Source organism: Passer montanus, unplaced genomic scaffold (assembly GCF_014805655.1).
Source record: "Passer montanus isolate IOZ18808 unplaced genomic scaffold, ASM1480565v1 scaffold12, whole genome shotgun sequence".
NCBI lineage: Eukaryota > Metazoa > Chordata > Aves > Passeriformes > Passeridae > Passer > Passer montanus.
Window position 1 is genome coordinate 11534856 of NW_024358722.1, and position 26219 is coordinate 11561074.

A 26219-nucleotide genomic window follows, 5' to 3' on the forward strand; every position below is an offset into this window, starting at 1 on the left:
GGGATGTGTGAGTGGATGTGGGTGGGAGCTGTTAGCAGGAATGCAGGTAAAATGTCTGCATTTTGTGTCAGATGTTGTTACCTAAATTGCTAACACAAATACCTAACAGCTTTTAGTGCTTGAATGTTTCTTTATGTACCTGTCTTATCACAGAAAACAGAATTTGATAACAAAAGGCCTCTTGCCTCTTTTCCTCCCCTGGCCCATGGCTGTATAAAAAGCTGCTAGACTTCTGCAGTTTAAAAACAGTGCTTTTGCAAATGCTATAAATTCCATTGTAGGTTCATTTCCAATTGCCACCTCCAGCTGCTGCTTGGGTCTCCTCTGCAAGTTTCAAGCCCATTAGGTCTGTGGAACAACCAGGTGACCTTTTGTCATCTGCCAAGGGTGTTATTTCACTACGGACTAATAGAAGTTACAGAAAACTTAAAATGTTTTCCTTTTAGTAGAAAATTAAGGTTTTGTTCTGCAGAGCTGGTAATTTAAAAAAATTTAGGCACAAAGTACTAACAGAAAATTCTCATGAGAGAGGAAAAACAACACAGAAACCTCTCCACCTTGTTCAAAATCTTTCAGAAAAGTAGAGTGTTGATTTGTGATTGTTAAGAATATGTATATTTAATTTTGTTATTTTAATATTACTGCTAAATTATAGTATCTTAAATTTGAATCCAAGCTTTTCTTTATCAATACAGTATTCTTACTAGAAATCCCACAAAGATTTTCATTTTTTTAAAACTAATTATTTTAAATTATTTTGAAATTAAAATTTCTGTATTATTATAATGTATCTTAGGAAGTTTGTTGTAGTGTCTATGATAAATTAAAGCTGTGTATAGAATTTTTAAGGTTTTAGTACTTTGAATGTAGTGAATCAAAGAATTTTAATTTGATCTCAGTTTTTCAGTGTTCCATCTGTGTGAAAATGATGTGGTTTTTAGAATTCTGCATCCAGAAGTTTTTCTCTCTTGAGAGTAAAAAATGGGGTAAAGCAGAAGCTTTTGATGAGAAATGGGAATATTATCATTTCAGATAATTTGATTTTCAACTGCATTAATAGTATTTAATAATCAAAACAATCCATATTTTATGTGAATACCATTGATGTTGAATGGTTTTATTTGCTAAAATTGGAATTTTTGACTAGGAAGTCCTGGTAATATTTAAAGCATGCCATTTTACCCAAAATAAATGGGTTTTTTTCCCCCTAAGATCAAGTTGCATAATGGAAAGATTATTAGACTATTTAGTTTCATGTTTGTGATTTAAGTTGACTTAGTAATGCTGTAAAGTGTTAAGTACATGAATAAAAATGCACATTATGCTTAATTGGAACATGCTTCAAGGAAGCTATTAAGCAAAAACCCAAATAATTACCTGTCATAGATAATGATACTTTCCTAAACTTGAATCTTTGTGAGATGCTTAAAACTATATGTTTCAATGTTTGCAAGTTCAGGCTATAAATTTAAAGCAAAATACTGATAACTGTGTGTTCTCCTAATTTCACAGTTCTCCTGATTTCACAGCTGGCTTTAAATTTTGAGATTCCTAATTATTTTACATCTCTTCATTTTCAGGGCTGAGTTACTCAGGTGGTTTAAGTTCTCTTTCCCAGGAATGATCTCGATATTTTTTTCAACAGCATTTTAGCTTTGAAACGTGTAAAGTATCTGGTGCTGAGGCCACTAATGAAGGACGTGGAGCCCCTAGGTTTGGTTTTCTCCTCCTGAGAGCTGGTCTGGAGCCCCTATAGGGCTTGGGTGCTCTCCTCACCTCAGCAAGCTCAGAAGGGAATGGGAGCTTCAGGGTTCAACCCTAGGGTGGTGATTGAGAGAGATGAATGCTTTCATCTAAAAACTGTTGGAGACCTGGATTGGGGGGCCCCCTTTGCCCGCTAGGATTCATATTTTTTTCCCTAACCTCTCAGTTGTTTTGATCTAGAAGTAGAAAAAGGAATGTGCAAAAAAGTTCTTTAAGAGATTAGTGGTATAACATTAACATTTAAAATTGGAGAGAGACATTTTGACAAGTAACATGCTGTGAATCAGATTTTTGTTGCTGAAGGATTGTCAGCAAGGTTTCATCTCTTCTGTGTGTATTTTGAAAAGCCAAAAAGAGTCAGATGCTTATTTCGTAAGCCCACAGAGATAGAATTGTAACCTGTGCATTGAGGAAAATGAACTTTTAACTGCTTTGAGAGCATGGCCACATTATTCCCTGTCATTAACTCCAGTTGGCTTAAGAGCAGAAATTATAAGCAGAAATTCAGGGTATAGAAAAATAACAGTAGGAAATGAATATGTAAGTAACAAATATGGTGTTTCCATGGAATTGTGGGGAAGGAAGACAAATAAATACATTTTACATATTTTCCCGTGGATGCAAATAGATAATTCTCTATGTTGTAAGAGAACTATTGAAAATTGAAAATACTATTGAAAATACTTCTCAGGGGCTGGAGTCTGACATCATGCATTCTATGTGTTCATGTTCCCTCATGTGGGATGAGGGGGAAAAAAGAGTGTTCTTTTTTTGATTGCCAGCTTTTGTACAATGGCAAATACATATGAAATACAAAGCCTGCTCAATGGGAATGGTTTTATTATATATTTATTAGGAAGTAATGTCTCTTCCCCAGATAATATATGCAAAGAAGTCATCAAGGACAATAGTTTGGAGAATTAATAATTAAGTTTTTGTAGAATATGACACACACTACATTTTCAATCCATAGAAAGTGGCAATTCTTGTGTTGATCAAATAAAATCAGACTAACTTTATTACAAAGTACTATCCTGTGGTTTATATGGGAAAGTTTAGGTCCTTTGCACATAGCTTTGTGTTAGACAATTCAAAAGCTGAACATTTTTTATATACTGCAGTAAGACAGATCTATGAACCAAATATTTGTAATAGACTTCACCATTTTTTTTGCAGTGTTTACTGTTAATAATGTATTTATAGCTAAATTGACAAAAAGGGTTCAGGATTTAGTATTGAGGAGACAACCTCAAGAGACAGTTTCTTGCACTGTAGGCAGATCAGTAACACTTTGTTCATCTAAGTTCCTAAAAATTGACATACAAGGTTTTGTGACAGTTCTCACTAGGCTCTTCTGGTGTTTCAGTGACCTTGAAAAGCCTTTGCTCTTATGGAACCTTAGTCCTTCTTTTCCTTGCTTGTTAAATTACACACAGTATATATAAAGGATGAGTGGGAAGCTTTATGAAAATAAACTTACACAGACATTATTTCTAACAAATAGTAACTTTTGGTCTGAATCTTAAGTTTCCCACAGAGAAGCAGCAGTACCAAAGTGGGAGAGAGCTTTACAGACAGATTGAATGCAGACCTGCATGGAGGTGAAAAGCATCTAGTTGCACTGTAATGTTGACATTGGAGCTCCATCTACATTCATGTTGTACCAATGAGCAATTTCAGTGTTGATATTTTACAATTTGGCACTTGATTTTGAAGGTTGTATTTTGAGCAGGTAAAAGTGTAACTTCTTGTCTGGCTTTTTTCTTGATGAGTTTGTTAGTGCTCTTCTAGAATTCTGAGTTGTGTAAACAGAAAAACAGAAACTTTAATAAAGCTGTTCTTTCCAGTTCTAATGCAGCATATGATTTAGCTCAAAGTCAGGTTACTTACCCTCAGATGTCGTTATCGTGGAATATCTTCCTTAAAATAATGACTGGATTTCCACAATGTGAACAATAAACTTTGTGCTGGAGAAAATACTTTACAGAAGACATCTAATAGTACTCAGTATCTCTGCTTTTAACTTTGCCCTGCAAGGGAAAGTCATTCTTTAGTTGTTGGTCTGAGCCCAGTTGATCTCAGCTGTCTCTTATGATTCCTGATTCTGGTTTCTTCTCTTCCTCATAAAATTTTTGGTTTCTTTTAAAAGAAAACTGACAGAATGCAGTCTTGCTCTCCCCTTTTCCTCAGGTCTTTTACATACTTGTCCCTAAATCCTCTGTTTTCTTCCTTGTTATAGCCACAGAAAGTATATTTTGGTTAATGTTGTTTATTTTTTTTAACCCGGTAACATCATTCTGTCTTCTAATCTGCTTTGTTTTCCTTCTTAACATTTCACTTTCTCTTGTATTAGGATTTTGCAGTTCATAACTAAAAAGCAGAGTATTTTTTTTAAATCCATTTGGGTCAGCATGAAACAAAATTAATTGAAATTGAGGTTCTTGTAGAGCGAGAGGGAAAACAAAGTGCTGTTTAGATTTTTCCTTTAGTGAATTTAATTGCTTTATTTTAATGTCATGTCTATGTCCCCACAGTTTTGTAGGAAGGAGATCCATAAGTTTATTATAAAATAGGGATTAAACAACATTCATTTGTTTTTCTCAAACCTGCAAAAAATATTTTAGTTTAGAAGCTATTGTAGCAGAATATTTAAGTTAGATGCTCTCTCCAGATTTTCATCTAGTTTACATCTACCAGTTCTTTCTGTGCAACACTTTTAAGTATTTCCATCCACTTAGAGTTCTGAAGCATCACCTTGGTCTTCTCACCCCACCATTCAGCTGGTGAGATCCTTTTGCTTGGCCTTGAAAAAGGCAGTCTTGTCCTTCTCCTGTCTACTCAGGATTCTGCTGAAAAGGAATGGTATTTCTAGTTCATGCTTATGTAGCTTTGGAATACCACACATTGAATTTTTCAGTTGTTTTCCTACTTCTCTATTATACCACACGGAAGCTACTTGTCTTCTCTTTCTTGGTACTTCAGGACTCATTTCCACTCAGCAGTTACTCATTTAATATTCACTGTTTCTAACAGGCTAAACCTTACTGTGATACCCATTGTAGTGAGTTTGACTCTGTCATAAACTGGTTTCTAAGTCCCTCTTAGGACATCAGTAAATTGTACAAATAAATCCCAGTTAGGAAAAGGCACTGTCATCACCTTCCCTCAGCATATCAAAGCCCTTGGAGGATTTGGGGACAATGTTACTCAGCTGCCTTCTTTGTGTTATATCTTTTTTTTTTTTTTGTGCACTTGCAGCATGATTTCAATCAAATTTGACACCTAAGCTTGGAACAGTGTCAGGTGGACTGTGCTAAAATTCCTGGCTCAAAAAATAATAAGGTGAATAAGCACCATGGGGATAGCGTGTTACAATTGTAAAAGACCAGAAAACTGAAGTAATAGCTGCAGTTGTGACAGGCTGAGTGTTGTGGTTTGACCAGGAAGTGAGTTTCTGGGAAGGTTGTGGTCAAACCAACCAGTGGCCAGATTTGAAATTGGCACCTGTTGTGGCCACTGGGAATCTGGATACGCCTCTGCGAACACACAGGGGTTAAAAGCAGAGGATTCCCAGAGAACTTCCTCTTTTGGAGTCCGGCAGTGAGTGGAGTCTGACCTCTCGCCTGCCCAGCTGCGTCTGGGTGGGGAGGGGAAGGCCATGCGGCCTGTGGGGAGGGAGGCCGGAGCCCTGTGAGGTGCAGGGGTGGAGGAGACCTGGGATGTCTGGGCAGCCCCCCCAGAGAGAGTGATAGAGACTGTGCTGGCAGCACAGCCGGCCAGAAGCGAGGGATGCGGGGAGAGAAGGTGCCCGGCAGCTGTGGGAGTCCTGGGCAGACAGAGGTGAAGATTTTAACCCCTTTGTAGAATAATGGAAACCTTACAAATACTCATTCTCCTAAATCAGAATGAGGAGAGAGAAATGAGAGATGAAATGGGCGTGAAGAAAGCTGGAAGAGGGAAGAATCCTAGGTGGGAAGAGATGATGGAGTGGCCTTGGGCTGGACTCTTTCTTGATGGCCGGAGACTGTATTTAGGGGGAGGCAACACCTTGGAGTCAAGAGTGAAGCAGTGGGATGAACAGAGACGGCTGAGGAGGGCGTGGGATGCCCTCTGTCTCCGTGGAGGGGAAGATCTCTGTTCATGAGGCCCCTCGGCCCCAGGGGGTGAAATTTGGGGGGGACTGGTGTCCCAAAGTTGAGAGACTGCTGCTTCTGGAAGTGGGTGGATCATCCTTAAACAGGGAACCCTAAAAGCAGTCCTGGCCCATGTCCAGTGGTGAGAGCACTGGGCAAAGTGGGGGGAAGAAGTCACGAGGGCCGATGTTCTCTGGGCAGTGCCACGAGTGACACGGAAGCACAAGAGGTTTCAATTGTGCTTCCGGGGGAAGCCTGTGGTGCAAGGGGGGACTCCTCTCTCCCTGGAGAGGTTTGGATTTGAGGATTGATTTGGATTTGAGGGTTGATTATTTGAGGGGTGATGATGGACTGAAAGTTGATTGTGTGAGAGATGGTGACAGGGTGGAAATCTATGGTGTTATTTCATTCTGTGGAGAAAATGGAGGGGAGGAGGAGGAATGTATTGGAGGGTTTTCATTCTTAGTTTTGTGTTTGTTCCTTTTTAGATATTGTAATTAATAAAGTGTTGTGTTTTTCCCTCCATTCCCAAGTTGGAGCCTGCTTTGTTCTGTTTCCGGGTCACATCTCACAGTAACCATTTTGGACCTTTCATGGGGGCCCTGGCATTGTGCCAGGGTCAAACCATGAAACTGAGGTTTTCAAGTGTGCAGTGTTTCTGCTGAATCAAGTCATCTTTCTTTTAAACTTTCCATTTTGTTCCTTCTGTTGAAGTTAGGAATCAAAAATTTCCTGTTCTATGAATGACAAGAATCAGAGAATGAATGTATACTTGTAATTAATTTTCAGCAATTAACAATTTCCAAGCAGTTTGAAATTTATTCTTGCCACTGAATAAAGAGCTTTTGGAGAAACAACCAAAGACTTAAAATTCTGAATTTGCAGCTTGGGAGAGGAAAATCAGAGAAATTTGTTGAGGTCCTTCTTCAGTAGTAAGAATACATTTGCTAACAACAGTTAATGTTTATTAATGAGGAACTGGATTGCTATTTGAAACTTCTTCTAGACTTTTGGGAAATGTTCTGTTGAAAAGAACTAGTTAAAATGTCAATAAAAGGGATATTATTGTAGGTATCCTGTCTTCTATAATTTGAGATTCTATAATGCATGTGGGCTTTATATGTCAGCTGAAGTTACTTGCTTATAAAGTTAACATTTATCTTGATGAGGATTTGTGCTATATGGGTTTTAGGTCTGATCTTATGCCCATGTCAGCTGTTGTTGGAAATGATAGAGACATTTGGAATCTGGAAGAATCAGCTTCACAATATCATCATGACTCCTTGGAAGAGTGATGCCAGGTTCCCAAATGAGTCAAACCATATTTGAAAAATCTGTGGACCCAATTTACACTTTTTCTGAGAGAATCATAAAGGGATGTGCTGATAATTCAAAAGTCTCTCCTCAGTTACCAAGTACATTGTCATTCCATTGGCTTCTTGCCATCCAGTTTTCTGTTTTCTGTAGTACCACTCTTATGTGCTAGTGCAAATGAGAATAGGAACAGCTATGGTGTGGTTAGCATGGCAGCGTAAAAAAAGTTCATTTTTTTTCCTTTTTTAATGTTAATAATGAGGAGTTAAAATGATAAAAATTAGTAATAGAAACTCCCGTTAAAGATGTGATGTATTCAGAATGCGTGAAAGATTTTTTGGAAGCTTTCAGGGTTGAAATTAAAGCATTGCTTCCTGAGCTTTGGATGGCATTCTTCCTTTCCCACCCAAAACAACGGTACTATTGCAGTTCTGTGTCCCTGGATCCAGTTAAATTCCTTGTAAGCTAACTTATGCTAGAAGGAGTGCATTTTTCTAATTGCATGTGTTCTGTTATTTTGCTACTCATAAATTCTCAGGCTAGAGAATAACCTTTGCAAAGGATGAATAAGAATTTTCTGCATTTTATTATCTTCAAGGTTCCACTGTTGTTGTCCATTTTTTGGAAAGTAAAAGGTCCAATGTTTAATGTTTTCCAGGATGCTGACGAATTATGTTACAGGTCTTACCTTAGAAATTGAAGTAAATAGGGATCATAAAGGCTGTTCTTCATCTTCTGCTGTTATTTCTCCTTAATCATGAAGCACCTAATAATTGTTTTAATTTCAGACCACTTTATTGTTACCTCTAACATGTGCAAATTAAGCATATATTAAGAATGTACATTTCATATTGGGTGATTTAATGGAACTTGTTATTGTGACTATGTTGCTTTTAGAATTTTCTGTGCATTATTCTGAAAATTGACTTCCCAGTAACATCATTCCATAAGACACACAGAACTTTTAATCTGTTTTATAGGGTTGTGACTCTCAAATGAGCATGTCAGAAGTGTCCTGCAGTGAAAGTACCTCCTCTTGTCAGTCTCTGGTACATGGCTCAGCTCCAGAAATCCTCGTTGGCCTCCTTTATAATGCTACAACTGGAAGATTATCAGCAGAAGTGATAAAAGGCAGCCACTTCAAAAACTTGGCAGCGAACAGACCACCCAGTGAGTGAAAATCTTTTTTCATCCTAATGCTTCTGTACTGGTGGGGCTCTTGGTAGCAAGGACTTCAGTCTTATCACTTAGTCTTACCCAATCAAAATGAAGTAGAGCAATCATCAACTAATCTGTTTCATGTTTTATATTTCTAGTCAGTTGGGAAATAGCAAAAATCTAAAATTCAAAATATTAATTGTAAGTTGACAAGCCTTTTTTAATTTTTCATGATGACTGACTAATAAATTACCTTTATCATAATGATTAATTGCTAAATTACTAATGCCTCACATCACAGGCCAAGAATAAAAAAGTCAGTGTTTAAAGAGAAAGTACATGCCAGTTAATATTAATATAAACATTCTGAACAGTTATTGCTGTTCCTGGAGGGGTTGATGCTGCAGTCTTTAATTGCCTATGTGCCTGTATATATGTGGTAATATATGTAATTTGGGATTGTCAGTAAAGACAAGGAGCAACCGCTTGAGGCCTTTGGCATATTTACTGTACAGGAGGAATGTTCACCATCAAAAAGGACTTGAATTGTGTCTTCAAGCATTTGTTCAAAAATATACGTCTGAAATATCTGTGAACTTCATACACTTCTTAAGTGGAGCCAGCTGGAATGTCACAGGGAGGGAATGTTATTAGTATCTCTAGCTCTTTCATATAGCTTCAGAAAGTTCAGTAACAGACTTTTTTTTTTTTACTATTTTTATTGTTTTTAAGATGGTGTGTCTGATTTACTTAAGTGCTAATAAGAAATACCTACCAGTTCCTTTTGATTTTATCAGGAGGCTTAGGTTTCAGCTACTCTTTCTGGTTTTAAGCCCCAGATTAGTATGGCACTAGCAGATTATCTGATACTGGATTATGTGTTAGGCTGCCAACATTTTGTAAGTGGTTTACACATCTCACTTTGTCTTCAGTTTAGGAGGTCAGCCAGAGTTGATACTGATGCGCTCTCCTCTTTCTCATTTTCTTGACCCATGTTTATTCTGTTCATAGTTGGCTTACCTTACTCTGCTTTGCTTTCTCTATACTTTTCACATTGACAGAGCCAGACTTTGTTAACATGGCCAGAGAAGGAAGGCAATAGATGAATCTCTAATACTTTTGTATAATTGGGTAGCTGCCCCAGAGTCACCTGTTTGGAGGCAAAGTGTAGAAACAGATGGGGAAAGCCAAAGAGGTCCAAGGACACTGGGGTGTGGGAAGAAATTAAAGGGAGAGAAGAGGTCATGTGTTCCCTTAAAAGCAAAACCAGATGCTTATCTTTCTGAAATCTCAGAGATGGCTGTTTTTTATTTAATATTTAAAACATGCAAGGTAGGAGGGGTTCAGTACTTGTTTTGAAAACAGAGATGCTCATTCCCCAGTATGTTAATTCCCAAAATGTGCTCAGTGGGCCCATGCTGTGTAGCTAACAGTTGTGAGTGTCACTGGGGTAAAAAATTTGTTTCAGATTGCAAGAAAGGACCATAGAAAGAACATGGCACATAGCCCTGTAAAACCATGTTCTGTCTAACCTTTTCAGAGGGAAGAGTTTCCATGCTACCTTTTGTCCCTGTGAAGGATAGGGGGAAGATTTGATATTTATAATAACAATAGTCCAGTTCTGTTTTGGCAAATGTGGGTTCAGAGTTCTGTTGTTTCTAGAAAGCTGGAAACTAATGAACTTTCTGGGTCTGGTAAAACCATGCACAGAATATTGTGGAATCCAGATTTCCCCTTTGGGCTGTTTCATGCCATCCCCTTCCCCTGCCCCCAGCACTGGTGGCACCTTTTCAATTCCTGGACCCAGGTCCGTGCCACTGTCATATCCCAACTCCCTGTTGAGTACATCATGGACATCTGCCAGTCTCAATCTGTGCCATCATTTCCACAAAATTAAAACTAAGGCCTGTAGGGATGGTGAGGATGATGATGATGATGATGATGATGATGATGATGATGATGATGATGACGATGATGATGATGAAGAAGAAATATCCTGCTCACATTTGTTGTTTGGACTATCAGTCCAGAATACTGAGAAGTGCTGCAAAGTATACTAACAGTTCAGTTTTCATTCACGTATTGAGGAGCTGTGATAGAAATGGAAGCAATTACTCTTTCCCACGTTTCTGTAGTGTAGGGCTTGGGAACTTGTGAATTTTTGTGAAGTGCTTCTGCAGCAAATATGAACTGAATACTAAATTTCTACTTCTTGCTAGTACATGCTCCTCTACTGCATATTTATATTGCATAGTAACTCATTTAGCAATTGAGTACAGGCAAATGGGCCAAATCCTGCAGGCAGTAACAGTGGGTGTGTTTTCTTTGTTTCTCTGTGTGACAGTTAATATTTTGCCCAAGAAAAAGATGCTTCTCAGTTTACTTGAAACAGGGTATGAGCTTTTGCATATTAAATGCATGTGTGTATGCATGCACACACACACATTAAATGCATAAATATGTGGATTTTAAAAAGCAAGGTCTATCATCCTAAATAGAGACCCATTGCTGAATTTCAGGTATGTGTCCCTCAGCTCTTTTTAGAGACTACATCAGAGTCATTCTTGTGCCCAAGTTCATCACTACTCAAGAACTGAAGTATTATAATCAAATATCAGTAAAATAGAAAAGTTAAGAGCAAAACCAGCTGGGATTTTGGTTCAATTATTTTTCATTTTATTGCTTTTAATATATGAAGTTTAATTACTTTAATGTGCAGTTTTTCTAAATATGCTGGAGTTTGCATGAAAAAGCATAAGGTTTGAAAAGGATACAGTGATTTTTACCCAATCTGCTATAACTTAGTAATTTGGAGGATTCTTGCTATGGTAAGTGTGGCTTTGAATCCAGTGTCTATTAGTCCTAAGATAACCCATTATGTAAGCAACATAATTTTTGTTAAAGATTACACAAAAACTGCACAAAATTTCCATTTCATTAAATTTTACCTAACAATCCTTTTGTTCAGTCCTTTTTCTGATCTCTGCTGCTAAGGTTTCATGTTCTTCTGCTCCAGTGAATAGTGTTTCCTCTTAAACTTTAACCTTTGATCCTCTCTCACCCAACTATTGACATCTGGTCATTATTTCTTTTACTGCTTTCCACCCCCTGTTGTCAGACGGACTGTTCTGTTGTCTAAAACACTTGATAGGTGGACAGGTTTATATAATCCGAGGTGAGTTCCTGTAGAAACTAATTGGATGTTGTCTTTTTCATGCAAAAGAAACCTGCCAGCAATAAAATATCCACAGCTGCCTACCATGCCAGTTTATAAAAGTACATGTTTATTTTTTGTGGCACTCTCTAATGCAAAAGTTGCATTTATCTCTGATTATGGATGTTGGGGTTTCAGTGTACCTGCAAAGTAAAAATATTCCATGTGTTTTTTAAACATAAACTCCAACCTTTAGTTGATATTATCCATTAATATAAAAAGATAGGAAAAAAAATTAAATATGAAATTGTTTTATACAATTTTATATTTCCTATAATTAGTTAACTTCATGAAATGTGCATCCTTCTGCAGGAGTATTGTTTGGTGCTTTTGGTCCAATGAAAATAGATATTTAAAAATAAGGGTTTATACCCAAATGCTAACACATAATGTGCGCTTACTACATTACTTGCATCAGCTTCTTAAATGTATGCTTAAAAGCACCATACAAGCTACTTTTTGAACAATCATCTTGAATTATGCAAAAACTTGCTTTTCTTTAAACATGCGGTAAATGTATTCCTTCATGAATCTAGGAAATAATAGGGGTTTTTGTATCCTGTAAACTGCCATCTTTGAATGCACTTTGCTACATTTTGGTTTTCAAAATAAATAAAACTGAAAAGCCCAAATGAGAACCACATCCATGCAGAGATTATTCTTAAGCATTTTATCCTGGCTGTTTTGATATCATCGCTGCATTTTGACATATTTTTTTTCTCCCACTTCATTAATTGCTTTTATTCCACTTCATTTATCCATATTCTTTGAAATTTCAATGGTATGCTTACAGTGTTGTGGCTAGCTGGAGCTTGCTAAGTGTTATTGCAATTTAAGTTTTTTTTAGATTAAACAGGGGTTGGGGGGTTCAATGGGAAGAGGATTATGAGGTATACCTTTAACTTAACCCATGTATGTAGTGCTGGAGCTAGTTCATTTGTTAGTGTGTTTGTAATATTTTGTTTACTTGCCATCTCTCCATGTGTCTAACCTAAGCTGTGTTCAACCATCCTGGTATACACCATATCCTTGTTCTCTGTAAATACCTCATTCTGCAAGTCTTTGGTTCCAAGGTATCTGACGTTCCACGATGTGACTTCTTTTGTAGATACATATGTTAAGTTAACACTGCTGAACTCGATGGGGCAGGAGATGTCCAAATGCAAGACTTCGATCCGCCGAGGGCAGCCGAACCCTGTGTACAAGGAAACCTTCGTTTTCCAGGTGGCGCTGTTCCAGCTCTCGGACGTGACGCTCATACTGTCCGTGTACAACAAGCGCAGCATGAAGCGGAAAGAGATGATAGGCTGGATTTCCTTAGGTCTCAACAGCTCAGGAGAAGACGAACTCAACCACTGGACTGAAATGAAGGAGTCTAAAGGACAGCAAGTCTGTAGATGGCATACTTTACTGGAATCCTAATGGGTAGCAGAAAGTGCAGCTGTGGTTCTAAGGGAGCTTGTTCTCCCAGGAGGATGATCATCCCTGGTCGCAATCAGCAGATTCGTCGTGGGAGTGAAAAATGGAAACTGCGGTCAACATTCCATCGTACAGGATGCACAACCTGCAAAATGGTGGGATTTAATACAGAATCTTCACTTGGTGTCATGAACTTCCTTGGTGTCAGAGGATCCTTGCTGTACACAGATACGATAGCGGTCCCTTCCCCATCCACCTGATGCTGTATTTGTTTGGGTTTGTTTTGTGATTTTCAATTCAGAAACATTTTGTGCGAGGTTCTTCAAATTAATGTAAGCTCCTCCTTGTGTACCTTTTGTATTGCTTTAATACTGTAGCTTCTGACCTGCCTGCATTCAGATTAAAGGTCAATAGTTTGCACTTTCAGAAAAAGTTAATGGTCTGTAAAGCAAAAGCAAAAAAAAAAAAGGAAAACCACTGGTGAAAGAACACTTCATAATATAGCAAATAGAAATATACTGTTGTTTTGCACTGAGTTTCTTTCCAGGAGCTTGGTAAAGTAAGTTTTCATTTTTTGATATGCAGTTGGTTTGAAAAATACTGGCATTTGGGCATCAGGTGAACTCTGACATCAAACTAATGTTTCTTCAATCTGTGACAGGAACAAGCTCTATATATGGCAAAAAATTGGGTTTTTCCCTCTTGCCTGTACTTCTGCCTAATCCAAAGAGACCAGACCATTCGTTTGGTCCCTTCCAAAACTCCTTAGACAGGTTGTACTGTAAAACTATGTAACTTTCTGTTGAAAGCACTTCCTCTATTCATGTATTCCAATGTAGGAAGCTCATAGAGCACGACTTTACTAAAATGTATTTTCATTAAACAAATTGATACCGGTTTATTTAAAATGTCAGCAGTTGGAAGTTAGGTTGAAAGACTGTGAAGGAAGTAGCAGCAGTTGAACTACTCTGAATGAATGCAAAATACTATGGCTTTGCTTGAAACAGGTATCCAATCAAGTCTCTAGTGAGCTGTTTTAGGCATTACCATATGCTGTTTGTTGGAAGTAGAGAGCAGACCAGGGGTTTTTACCTTTCTTCTTGAAGAAGAGAACATCAGTAAGTTATTTTTCTAGAGATTTGCCAGCAATTGCACGAATGTTCACACACAAAATAGAAGTTTGCTTTGCTTATGTTCAGGTTGGGATACAGCTTTCTAATCATGCAGTTGAGAAGCTGCAGTATCACCAGATAAACACTCCTGGCATCCACCAAAATTGGGGAAATAAGTGCTTCTGAGGTTCCTATTTGTCCCAAAGCCTTTAGGTGGACTCACACTAATTTATTGACTGCTGAATTTGTTTGTAATTACAAGTTTTGTTTAATTTTAATTGTTCCTGTAAAGAAAACAAGCAATTTTTTTTTTCTTATAAATGATGGTAATGTCTTACTAATATGAGACCTCACTGACTGTTGTAGCACTTGGTAAGTAGAAGAGTAAAGTGTTGGATTATGTTGAGACAATTAGTGTTAGTCTCAAGTGTTCTCATTAGGACAGATGTGTTCCCCTTGAATTCCTTTATAATACCTTTGAACAGTCCTGGCTTTGGGGTATACAGAGAGTCAAGTACAGTGAGACTGGGGATAGTGTGTATGCTATAATAAAGACATTTCACATGGTTTTCAAATTCTCACACTATTTAACAATTTCATTAAGTCCTTTTTAAAGGATTTTGTAATTCTACATCTTGGTTTATTTGGTGTCATTAGAATGATTTATTTGCAGAGCCAGGCTTTCAGTTTTTGTTGATTTAAAGACTTAAACATTATTACAGATCTTTGGTTTTTGGGTTTTTTCCACCTGATATTGCACTGCTGCTTCATTTACAGAAGCTTTTTTACTAAATACAAATAATGCAAAAACTTTCTTTAAACAGGAATGGTCTTGCAGTAATACAATGCAGGTTGTCTCTCTCCTTCACTTTTGTTAGTCCAGTTTAAGAAATGTAATGTTGAGTGTAGAATTTAATACAAAATCAGCATTAATTTAATATGCATAAGGAAAATGCTCCAATTTTCACAATCTTTGCAGCTTTCCGTATAATAGAAGCAATGACATAGAAGCTGTTGTGAAGCAGTTTTTTGTTGGATGTGGAAGTGGTTTTATCTATTCTGTTTGTGGATATTTAGATGCTCTTTCCTAAAACTGAAAATTGTCTCTTGATGGTTGTCTCTTTGTACAGGTTTGTTATTTAAAATGTACAATATTGAACAGCAAGAACTGAGTCAGGTAATTCCAGTGGAGAACATAGTTAACATCATCACTGAACAAATGAAGAAGTCAGTTTGGAAGGTGCAGCAAATAACCTCCTACAGAACCAAACTAAACGAAACAGTGTCACGATGTGGGTTTCTGTTTGTAGGTTGCGTTGCTTCAGCTTTGCATTTCACCATTTAGATTTCCAAGGCACTGAAATCTTAATTTAGACACAACAGAGATATATGATACTCTGTGTTGGGCTCATTTGGGAAGAGGAATCTCCCTCTAGGACTTTTCCTAAAGTATTCGGGACCAGTCTGTGCTTCAGAGAAGAAGGATTGGTTTATTTGGATTTATACTGTACAGAGGCTAGAAACTGAATGTTTAAAGAATGGAAATTAATGTTTAATTTTGACACCGTAGAACATGGATTTGCTGTGCAAAACCAGTCACACCAGTAATTGGATTCACCTTGGGATTTTGTGAGTTAATTGTAGTTCCAATAGCTGTCATGTTAGTTTTTTCTTCCTAGAACCTATTCTTATGATGTGATTTGTTTGTAATTTTGTTTTTCATTGCTTATGCAAACCTACACCTTTGTATTTGAAATCTGCCTTCATCTGTTGTGGGTTTTTTAAACCCTACATAAGGGCTTGCTCACACAGTGTGGTTTTGTGCATTCAGTTAGGTCTTAAGCATGGAACAGAATTGCTGAAGAGCAAAAGTATCAGTAACAAATGAGAGGCACTTATATTTTCCCCAGAGTTGGCTGTGTTTTCTTCATAGCTTTTTGTTGTTTGCCTTTGTTCAAAAGTACAGTAAGTACTTGAAAAAAATGTATCAAGTTTTACTTTTCTGTGTGTCAGCAAACCATGTAGAAATTGCAGATCTTGAACTGAATCTGTTTCCTGTCAGTGTAGCCTTAAATAATTGTAGAACAGTGACGTTTGTACAGATTCTCTTCTTGGAAGTATTGTATCCTTTCTGTACATAACCTGTTTGGTTTAGTGCTTAGAACATTTCACATAGGTCATCCTAAAGTATTATAAATGTGAAAGAGTTGGTCAGTTCCTTTCTGTTAAGGGCAAGGCTGTGAAGGGCAGGACAGGCAAGCGTGGAACCACTGCACCGAAGGAGAGAGGCTGTGCAGCGCCTGCAGGACATCGCTGTCTCACATCCTGTGGAGCAGGAAGGCAGCAGAGCCATCCTGCTGCTCCTGTTCAGCCAGGGGGCACAGGGAACCAGGGGAGCACTGGAAGGATGCAAAGCTTGGTCCCTGTGCTGCTGCCTCACGCTCAGGATGTGAGATGTCCACGCTGCAGCTGCATGGTGAGGTCTGACTGCAAAGGCAGAAGCAAGGCAAGGTGTAAGCTCTACTACAGGACAAATATGATACAAGTTCTAAATGAAATGGAAGTCCACTAAACTCATTAATAGTTAGATCTGGAAATTTGGGGAGCCCTTGGAATGAACATGTGTGCTTTTCTGGGAGCTAAACATTGTTATCAATTTAGAAAATACTTGAGCTGAAAACAAGATTTTATGGCATTTACTGTTGGAAATATTTTTACCTGTAAATTTCTGCAATGAATTTTGATGGCAGATGCAGTGTCAGCATCACCTTCCCATTTTCACACCTTTGGAGAAGTTCTTTTTTTGTCTAAAATTTGTGTTTGTGTTCTTGATTTATTCTCTTTTCTCCCCAATGGCTCACTCCTGCAAACTCCCCATGGCCATGAAAAGCTGCCTGTGGCAGTCACAGGGCCTTAGAGATCAGGGACACTCTGTACTTTACGGTACTGGTGCAAAATTTTTGTCACCTTTCTAACTCACAGTGATTTCTGAAATGCAAACCATCAGTTTTAATATAGCGAAATAGAAAAAGAAACTTTCTTCAAGGGAGACATTTTCAGGTAGGAATTGAGTACAGATCACTCTTACACATCCCAATTCTAACAAAAAGAGTGGGGTAAGATCAGGGAATGAGGTTTGAGGGCAGGCCTTTTGGCCTGAGCTGTTCCAGCTTGAAAGTAACAACAGAATGCCCTTTCATTGAATTTAGAGTTCTAGTGAGTCCTCTACACTTCTGGAGGAAAAAAAGCTGTCCTGTTAATAGCAGTCCTTCAAATCCTGGTTTGTCACTTGCTTGTAAGGCAGACTGACTTCTTTCTGAAGCTGAATTCTCAATAAAAGGTAAACATTCTTTTAATTTTCCCACTGATGTGCATGCCTGCCTGCCATTAATGTTAGTGAGAGGAGCCCACAGGCTTCAAGAGGAGAGCAGACCTGACCCTGAAGGTGTGAAGAGCAATGGGATTGGTAGGTTAGAGGGGTGGAACGGCCTGGCACCTGCAACACAGACAAATATGATTTCAATATGAATGGAGGCAAAAAAACAAACATCCAGATACTGTCACAAACTTGTTATTTAATCATTATCACTTATTTTTGTTTCTTCTTTTCCTTGGCTTTTGAAATATTTTTAAAACTTATTATTAAAAATGTTAAAGCAGTCCCTAAACATGTTGATCACTTTAACTGGAACATTCAGCAATGTTTATTGTTAGAAGGAGCCACCAAGAATGTTCTGGGTTTTTTGTCTCTAACTCAACTGCTAGATTTTGTAGTACATCACAACTGGATTTCAGACTACTTTGTTCTGATGGTAGTCCTTGAGAGAAGAGTCACAGGAGCATTTCCTTGTCAGTGAATCACCAACACCCATTGAAGAGATGTCATCTGAGAGCAAGAGCATTGAAATAAGAGATGGCTTTTTACAGTAGCAGCAACAGTGACTCATATTCCTCTCTGGAACCCTGTGGCCCTTGGAGGGCCCTGCTCAGACAAACTGTGACATGTGAGTTGTGGAGTTCATGCATCCAGAGCAGTGCTGGTCTCTGTGGACATTGTGTGGCTTCTAAACCAGTGTATTGTACAGCGGGTAGATGGGTTTTTATTTGCCTTGGGTGAGTAGGGCAAGTGCCAACTGTCCTACAGTGACATGGATTAGTTTAGCCTTAAGAATTTATCACTGCCCCTCCTTAAATTCAAGCAGGCTTTCTTCCTTTCTGCAGACTATGCAGAAATCTTATGCACGAGTATCTGCTTATATTATGTCTACCTGAATATGGCACAATTATTAGTGCTGGCAAGCTTAGTTCCTATGTGGTGTGACTGAAGTAATGGATGGGCCTGGTACATGCTGCATCAGGTTTTGCTGGATCAAGTTTTGCTGTTCAGGCTTATGCTGGGTTGATCTAGATACATGGTCCTAATGCTGAGGAGTGGGCCAGGAGTCAGCAAAGTGGGTGGTACTGTTCCTGTAGGAATGATCAGGAGACAGCTCTGCCCAGACAAGGGCAAAGCTGGCTTATAGCAAGAAGGATTAATTCATTTCCTTGGAAGCATCTACTGGTCGAGCTGGCATAAAGGCCCTACTCAGGAGAGAAGAAACAGTAATACCATACCACTGAAGGAATACCTCATGGACATTCAGGGATGTAATTAATGTCATCCTTTTCTCTCTTGTATTCAGAACAAGAGTCTTGCCCATTGTATCGATATAATTTTTTTTCTGTGTTTTGCAAACCCTGTGGACACTGACTGCATGCTGAGGATTGCTTTTTAACTTTTGGTTTATTTCCAAAGCGTGAATTTGAATGAATTTGCAGAATTAGCTAGAAGCATTATCATAGCTTTGAGATGTAATCTCTAGGCCATAGTACAAGCAAGGAGCAGGGCTTTGAACCAGTTTTGATTGTCAATTTTGTAAATGGCTTATTATGACATTTTAAGAAAATTTCTAAGCAGTTGAATGTATTAGGGAATATTTACAAAAAAGGAGATAGAGCAATGATCTTTTTTTACTATACAGCTAGTTTGCTGTTCTTTCCAGTAAACCACAAGGTTCATTAGTGCTCAGTACTGTTTCGTTTATGATAAATGTTTTTAATGTGATTTTCATGACAAAGTGTAATTAGTGAAACCTTTTATTCAATTTTTCCCTTTATTTGCTTTTTTTAAGGAGACATTTCTCCTTATATAGTATATATACTTTCTTACAGAGCTTTCTTACCTATTTTTATATAAGATGATTTAACAATGTAAAATTAAATGCTCTATGAGCAAGCTATATCACTGTTAACGCAATCAAAAGTGCTAATATCATGACTAAGGGCCTGAACCTTCTGCCTTTTACTCAGGTCCTGGTTTAACCAGATGTCTTTCATGCTGTGTAGGACTTTTCCCTGTAAGCACTTCCATCCATTCCTGGGGATGTCTCAGAGAAAGGCACTATTAACATGAATAACAGTGGTAAAACTGAGCCTCCTCTCCATTCTTAGTGGAACATCTGCCATGAGTAAAGGCTGCTGGCTCTGTCCCAAAATATAGTTTTAGATTATAGTTCCCTTGATCTTCAGTGATTTTGAACTTGTCTTTCTGGTGACTATAAGCTAATAACTGATCTTAGTGAATACAAATATTGAATTGTGCTGTTACCAGCAAGATTATTAAAATGTGTTTCACATTTTAATTCATTCTTTCATTTGGATATAAGGAGTTGGATTTGTGAAGCATTATATTGCATAGAGATAGCACACATTCACCACATTTCTAAAAGGTATGAAATATACAGTATGTAGCATTTTCTTGCATACTTTTATACTGCCTGTATGCCACCGATGCACTCGGTGCCTTCCTTCTTTTGTATGAAACTTAATATGTAGACAAACTGAAGTTATGGTGTGTAAGCAATGTCACTGCAACCGAAGAGATGTCTTAAACTGATTATTCCTAGTCCAGGAGGTTTCAAAGGGCAGTTCGGTTTAACACAATGCATTTCTTTGAATTTGAAGTTTTCCCCTTTCCTTCCTCTCCCTCACCCCACCCCCCATCCAAAAAACTTTGTCATATGGCTGTTTATTCTTAATTGATTCCTGTGTCTGATGTAACGTGGTGTTAACCAAAGAACCAAGCCTGTTTCTAATTTTTGGACAAATAATGTTTGAACTTGCTATTAGTTAAAGACAAAAATGATATCTGGTCTGTTAACAAATATAAAATAGGCTTCTGTAAATGTGACTCCCAGCTGGCAATTCCAAATACCTCTTTTCTGACTGGATGTGCATTGTTATATCAGTAGCAAAGTGTTTGGATTGTGTTTCTTGGTGCATTTTAATCAAAATCCTATCACAAACAAAAATATCAGTCAGTAAGTGCTGTCAGATTAGCTTGGTTTACCATGTTCTACCTATATCTGAAGTGTGCTGCTTTAGGAATAGATTTGGCTTTCCTGTGTCTGAAGTCCTGATGTTGTACAATAATTATCTGGCGTATGCTGGTCTCACAGGAACGGACTGATGCTGCATCATATGTACCTTTCCTACCAGTGTCCCTTCATTGTACAACTTCTGTAATATAACACGGTTTTCAACTACTGTTTCAACCTGAAATTCCTTAAATTTCAATGCATGTCTAGCCTTAAACATCTAAGACACCAAGCACAGTTTTAATGGGAATAAGTTATATTTGCAAGTCCTGTTTGTCTCAGAAGTCATAGAATTATTTTTATATATCACTCAAAGATTGTAGAAAGTAGGTACATTGCAGTTGTGTTATCAACCATGATCCTAATTATATGCACAACAAAAGGCATTTTTGCTAAATGTTTTAGAGGTGAAGTATCAGTGCTTATTTCCTTTCTTGAATTTGTATTTGTTTTCATACTTTCATTTCTGTACAGAACCTTGGTGCCCTTAACTAAAGCCTGTGACTGAATTCACACAGATTTTCAGTATTCCTTGAGCTGCTTTTCTTTTTTGTTTCTTTTTTAAATTGAATAAGCAGTAATTAAAATTCCTCTAAAAAATCCTTTTTTTTTTTTTTTTTTTTTTTTTACATTTTGACAGTAACATAATTAGAGCAAATGACTGTTTGCAGCTGTTTATGCAGCTTATTGAAGCCTGAGAACTTTGTTTGAAACTGTCATTATAATCCAGATGAAGACATACGTTTCATGGCATTTCAGTCCACATCAGGTGAAAGCAGGAGCTCTGGCGATGAATGTGCAGATCTGCACATGGCGTGTCAGACTCTCAGTCCCCAGAGGGATTTATAATTAAGTGTCACGTTGTATCTACAGTATCTCCAGTTGAGTGTTGTCAGATACTTGTTGTTTTGGTTTATTTCTTATTACCTAGCAAAAAACTACTTTTATCATTTTTGTGCTACTGTATATTAATCTTGAGGGTTTCCAGTGTGCAAGATCAGTTTAATGTTGTCAGTTCTCTTTCTGTAAAAAGCCTTGGACTTTCAGCTCACACATCCCATTGCTATTCTGGGGAGAGCCAGAATGCCACCAGCTGGTTTTAGTTGTATTTACCTGTACAGCACAGGTAGCTTCAGTCCCATGTTAGTTTGATTGAAACATGCTGTAGTATATTTTCAAACCTTGGATCTGTCACAACGTTAAAATAGTCATTTTGCATATCTGAAACTTTGCAGCTGTAGATTTGTATTTTGTTTATCTCTGTGAAATGTATTTTTGTCAGTTTGAGGACTTTGGATATTTCAAAGTATTTTCTGTATGTGAAATCAGCTTTTTGCATGTGAATTTAATTGCTGGAAAGTATTTGAAAAAAAGGAAAAATCACTTTTAAAACCTTTTGTTGTCACTTTCCTTTGGATTTCATTACCTCGTAAACAAAAACAGACTTCACTGTTCAGAAGATAGCAATGTTTGGTCAACCTTTGGAACCACTGTCTGCATTAAAGAAAAAATATTTTTTAATTTTGGCAAGGTAATCCTAGCCCTCACACACATTTTGGCTCTGTTTACAAATTCCCTAAGTTTTCCCGGTTCCCTTTCTGTCCCCACAGTCTTTGTTGATGTCATGAACCTTCTGCTTAGAGAATTTTAAATTAACCAGTGTGACAATGTTCTAACAAATATGATGTGTATACTGGCAAATAAAGACACACTCAGGTGATCATCCTGTTTGACTTTATACAGTTTCCTTCTGGGGTCATCTGTGGTTCTTTGCTTCTTTGTCCCACATGCATTTCTCAGAAAAGATTTCATCTGACATATTTATACTAAACTTCTGCTTTCTAAAGAATAAGTAGGATGAAATAATTGAGGTTTGATTTAAGCAAGAAAGAACACTTGCCACAAGTAAAAATGATAATTTTACTGTGACCCAACTTAGATCTTCTGTACTGTCCTCTGATGATTTTTGTGATACCTAATAGGAAAAATCTTTCTGGACTTTCATGGCAGATCAGCTTTAGGAATTGTCTGAATATACAGCATACATGAAAAAATAATTGTTAGAACCATTAAAGCATTTTTTCCTATCCTAAACATGGGAACACAGTATAAAATGCTTTTATTGTTTCTTCCCATTTCTGCAGATGAAAGGAGCATAGCCCAGTGACTTTTATCAGATGAAAATTGAGAGAGGGGTACATTTCTTTGCTGTATAATCCTGACTCTCTGGACCCTCACCATCCGTGCAAATCATAGAACTCCTGCTAATAAGATAAAATGGTACTTGCTGCTGTTAAGGCTAGCATTTTCAAAAGGCTGTACAGCTAAAAATAACATGGCATTCCATGTGCAGACAATACATATTTGGTGTTTGAGAAACTTTGAATGGAGCACTTATGACCATATTCTCTAGCAGGTGTCACAAGAACTTCAGTATTCTTGTCTATCCTTGTCAGAAAAAAATAGCAACCCAGGAGTGTCTGCCTCTAGATTATGAGATCTGTTAACAGGTGATAATATGAAAAATATTCACTTTCAAATGAGGATTTGTGAAGCAGTGAGAACATGGCAGAATAAGTGAAATAGAATCTGTTGATCGATAGTTGGTCACCAATTATGGACGGCCACTTTCTACACAAAGATCACAGAAAAGAGTCACTACACAGCCTCAGCTGCATGTGTGGTACCTTGCATGTACTCATGCTTCATACAAGTAACTGAGAATTACTTGTAATGCTCAGAATTATGTGTAATGCTCATAGTTGGTAATTAGTTTGTTATGAAACACTAATTGCTTCAGACAGAGCCAAGTTACATCATTTTTAGGCAGATAATACTTTACCTGTTGAAGGATTTCTCTGAGCAATTGTCTTCATGTGGCATATTCCACATTCGATAGTATTTTAAATCCTTTGGAAGTCATTAATTACTTGGTTCTGAAGGTTCCTGTGGGCAAGGGCTATTTAGCATTTTTCCAGATGAAATTTGTAATTTTTTTAATCTAGTATTTTTGTTTTTACAGTCCAACAGTGCAGTTCTAATTTAGTGTTCTATTCATATTAGACATTTCATTTTACTTGTAAATTAGCCCTCCCAAATGAATGAGACTCTTGCTAAGGCATTTTGTTACCTGATAATTGTATTGAGTAGCATTTCAGCATAGGGATTCAAAAAACCAAACTTACTGTTGTTTTGGTATAAGAATAGTAAGGATAGATGAAAGAAAAATTGCAGAAATTAAATAAAACCTCATCAAGTAACATCATGCAACAAGTCAGCTGGCTTTCAGATAAATGATTTATTATTAAATTTAAAACCTAATAGGTTTGTGTGTTCTGTCTGTAGTTTACACTGGTTTGTTTTCCACTTAATTAGAAGCCTTACATTTCATCTTATTAATAATGAAAATCCTCTTGTCAAATTGTGTAAGATCATGTTGAACTAATATGTATATTTTAGAGGCAGAATAAAATTTCCCCTCATAGCCCTTCATATTATTTCATTGCATTATGCAGAAATTATATTCTGCTTTTAATTTTGTTAGTGTGAAGTAAGAAAACTTCGTCTTCCATTCCTGTCTAAGAAAGTCCTGGTTTCAAGAACTGTGATGAAGGCAGTCCAACCACTGTGACCCACTGTTTGCAATTAAGGTTTAATTGCAAACAGAAATTCAGAATGCCAGGCCGACTGAGCTTTACACATGTAGTGAGTGTGGGTATAAGAGATAATAGTAATCAAATCTAAAGTTATATCCTGTGATATCAGTTCTTGTTGCAGTGGTTCAGCAGTTCAGAAAAGGAACAGGCCTAAACATGCCAAAGGAGACCAGTGTTGTACCTCCATTTGCTGTTAGAGTTAAGTACACATTTCCCATGATACCACAGCATTTTCATCTGCAGAGACCTAAAGTACTGATAGACTAAAACATCAGTCACACAAGCCTTTGCTAATTAATGCCTTCACCACAAAATGTCTGGCATTCTTAGGAAATCAGGGAGATACAGAATGCAGAATTCATTCATATTTATATTTTTAAAAAATAGGCAGGAAAAGGAAAAGCCACATAATCAGCTGTTTGATAAAGCTCCAAATCAGTCAGCTAGGCTAAAGGTCATGAATATGTAGCTAGATCTTACTAAGCCTCAGTGGCAAATCATCACACACGCTTGCTGCAGTTTCCTGAGACCGTATAAAGCACTTGGGAGCACAAGCCAGGCCAGCAGGCTGAGAAATGGCATTAACCATTCAGCCTTTGCCATCTGTCACCGTGCAGCCAAGCAGACACCTCTGATGGAGTCGTTCTGTGTCTCCTCATCTGGGTTTTTAACTGAACCTCTTCACATGGGGCTTGCCAGCGAATACAAAGTACTGTCACCCACAGCACTGCCATTCTTATTCTCATCGCTAAAATTCCTGTTGTCTTCCATGTCATTGATATATCCAGGCAGTAAATGACCTGTCATACTAATAAATTAATCAGTGAAACTGGTGCACATCTTTGAAAGATAGCATGAAGTACTTTGTAAAGCATTACTATATGGAAATTGCAGCCCATGGTATTATATCCAGAAGAATGCTTTTCTGCTTATGCTTAAACATGCCAAATACATTTGCTGAATACCTTAGTTCTGCAGTCTTTCAGTTATGCTTACTATCAGCAAGAGTCACTGAAGGATCAGGATAAAACCTAAAAAGACTTCTTTAGTTTTCAGTGAGATCAGTTCCCCAGTGTGAGTGAATTGGAAGCTAAATGAGTGCCAGCGCAGGGAGGGGGGTGGGAGTGCACAGCTGGAGCTGAGCTGTCCTTCCCCGCAATCCGTGCTGATCTCAGCTAAATGTGACATGGAAATCACTACCTGAGGAAGCTGTTCTGAGCATGGAGGCATTTTACACTGCTGACTGTTGCCTATTGGAATGTAACCAAGCACTTCTCGTCATATTTTTTTAAAAAATCTTGTAAAAGTTGGTAAAAGTTAAATCCATAGGTGCAGGCAGAAGCGGGATTACATACTTTTGGAACACCAGAGAGCCATTTTGATGGGCTACTTTTTTCTAGTATAATAATTCATCCTTTAAAAAAATCAATTAGAAAATGTATAGCAATGTCATATTTTAAAATTCTGTCCTTTAAATACAGTTGATGTTATTTTTGGGATTTTCCTAAGCCTCCAACAACATTCCCTCTTTTTTTTTTTTCCCCATCTTCCACTCCCAGAATACTTGTCCCACAGCAGGACCCCCTTCAACATCCTCAGTTGCCCTTGCCATCTGACACAAGAGCAGAAGGATTGCTGCTGCTGGTGCTTGGACCCCGGGGAGCCCTTTGGGAGGAAGGGTGGCTGTGTGCAACCACGTGGGAGCATCAGCACCACTAGGAAGCTGAGAGAGAGCAATTACTGAAGGTAAATCAGAAGCAGGCATTTCCAGACAACCTGTAAAGCTCCAAGGATGCTGGTATCCGAACCACTGCACATCTCACAGACCTGCTGCACTGCTCCCTTCTTGGTTTTTCCATGGAATGGGGTGATCCACCCTTAGGCAAACCTTTCACTGCCAGAAGTATTTCAAGGAATTATTCTCCAAGGGCATATCCTACCCTCTCTAATTATGCAGAACATTTCACTGAAAGCTTTCTCAGTAGGCAGACATGTCTTCAACTGTTCATTGTCATTCTGGACAAACCAAATCA

The 26219-nt window shown here is 37.8% G+C and overlaps 1 protein-coding gene across 4 annotated transcripts in view; it reads left to right on the forward strand.

The window, feature by feature from the left end:
* Nucleotides 1-22268, forward strand: part of SYT14 (synaptotagmin 14) — an 89621-nt gene extending 67353 nt beyond the window's left edge. For 3 of the 4 annotated variants that reach the window (XM_039697795.1, XM_039697796.1, XM_039697792.1), the window contains 3 exons: nucleotides 8192-8381; nucleotides 11488-11544; nucleotides 12692-22268. In XM_039697795.1, the coding sequence (XP_039553729.1) occupies nucleotides 8192-8381; nucleotides 11488-11544; nucleotides 12692-13005 (561 nt within the window). In that variant the 3' untranslated portion in view covers nucleotides 13006-22268. The remainder of the gene's footprint in view (nucleotides 1-8191; nucleotides 8382-11487; nucleotides 11545-12691) is intronic. The other variant, XM_039697793.1, reaches the window with a different exon arrangement.
* Nucleotides 22269-26219: the final 3951 nt, after the last annotated feature.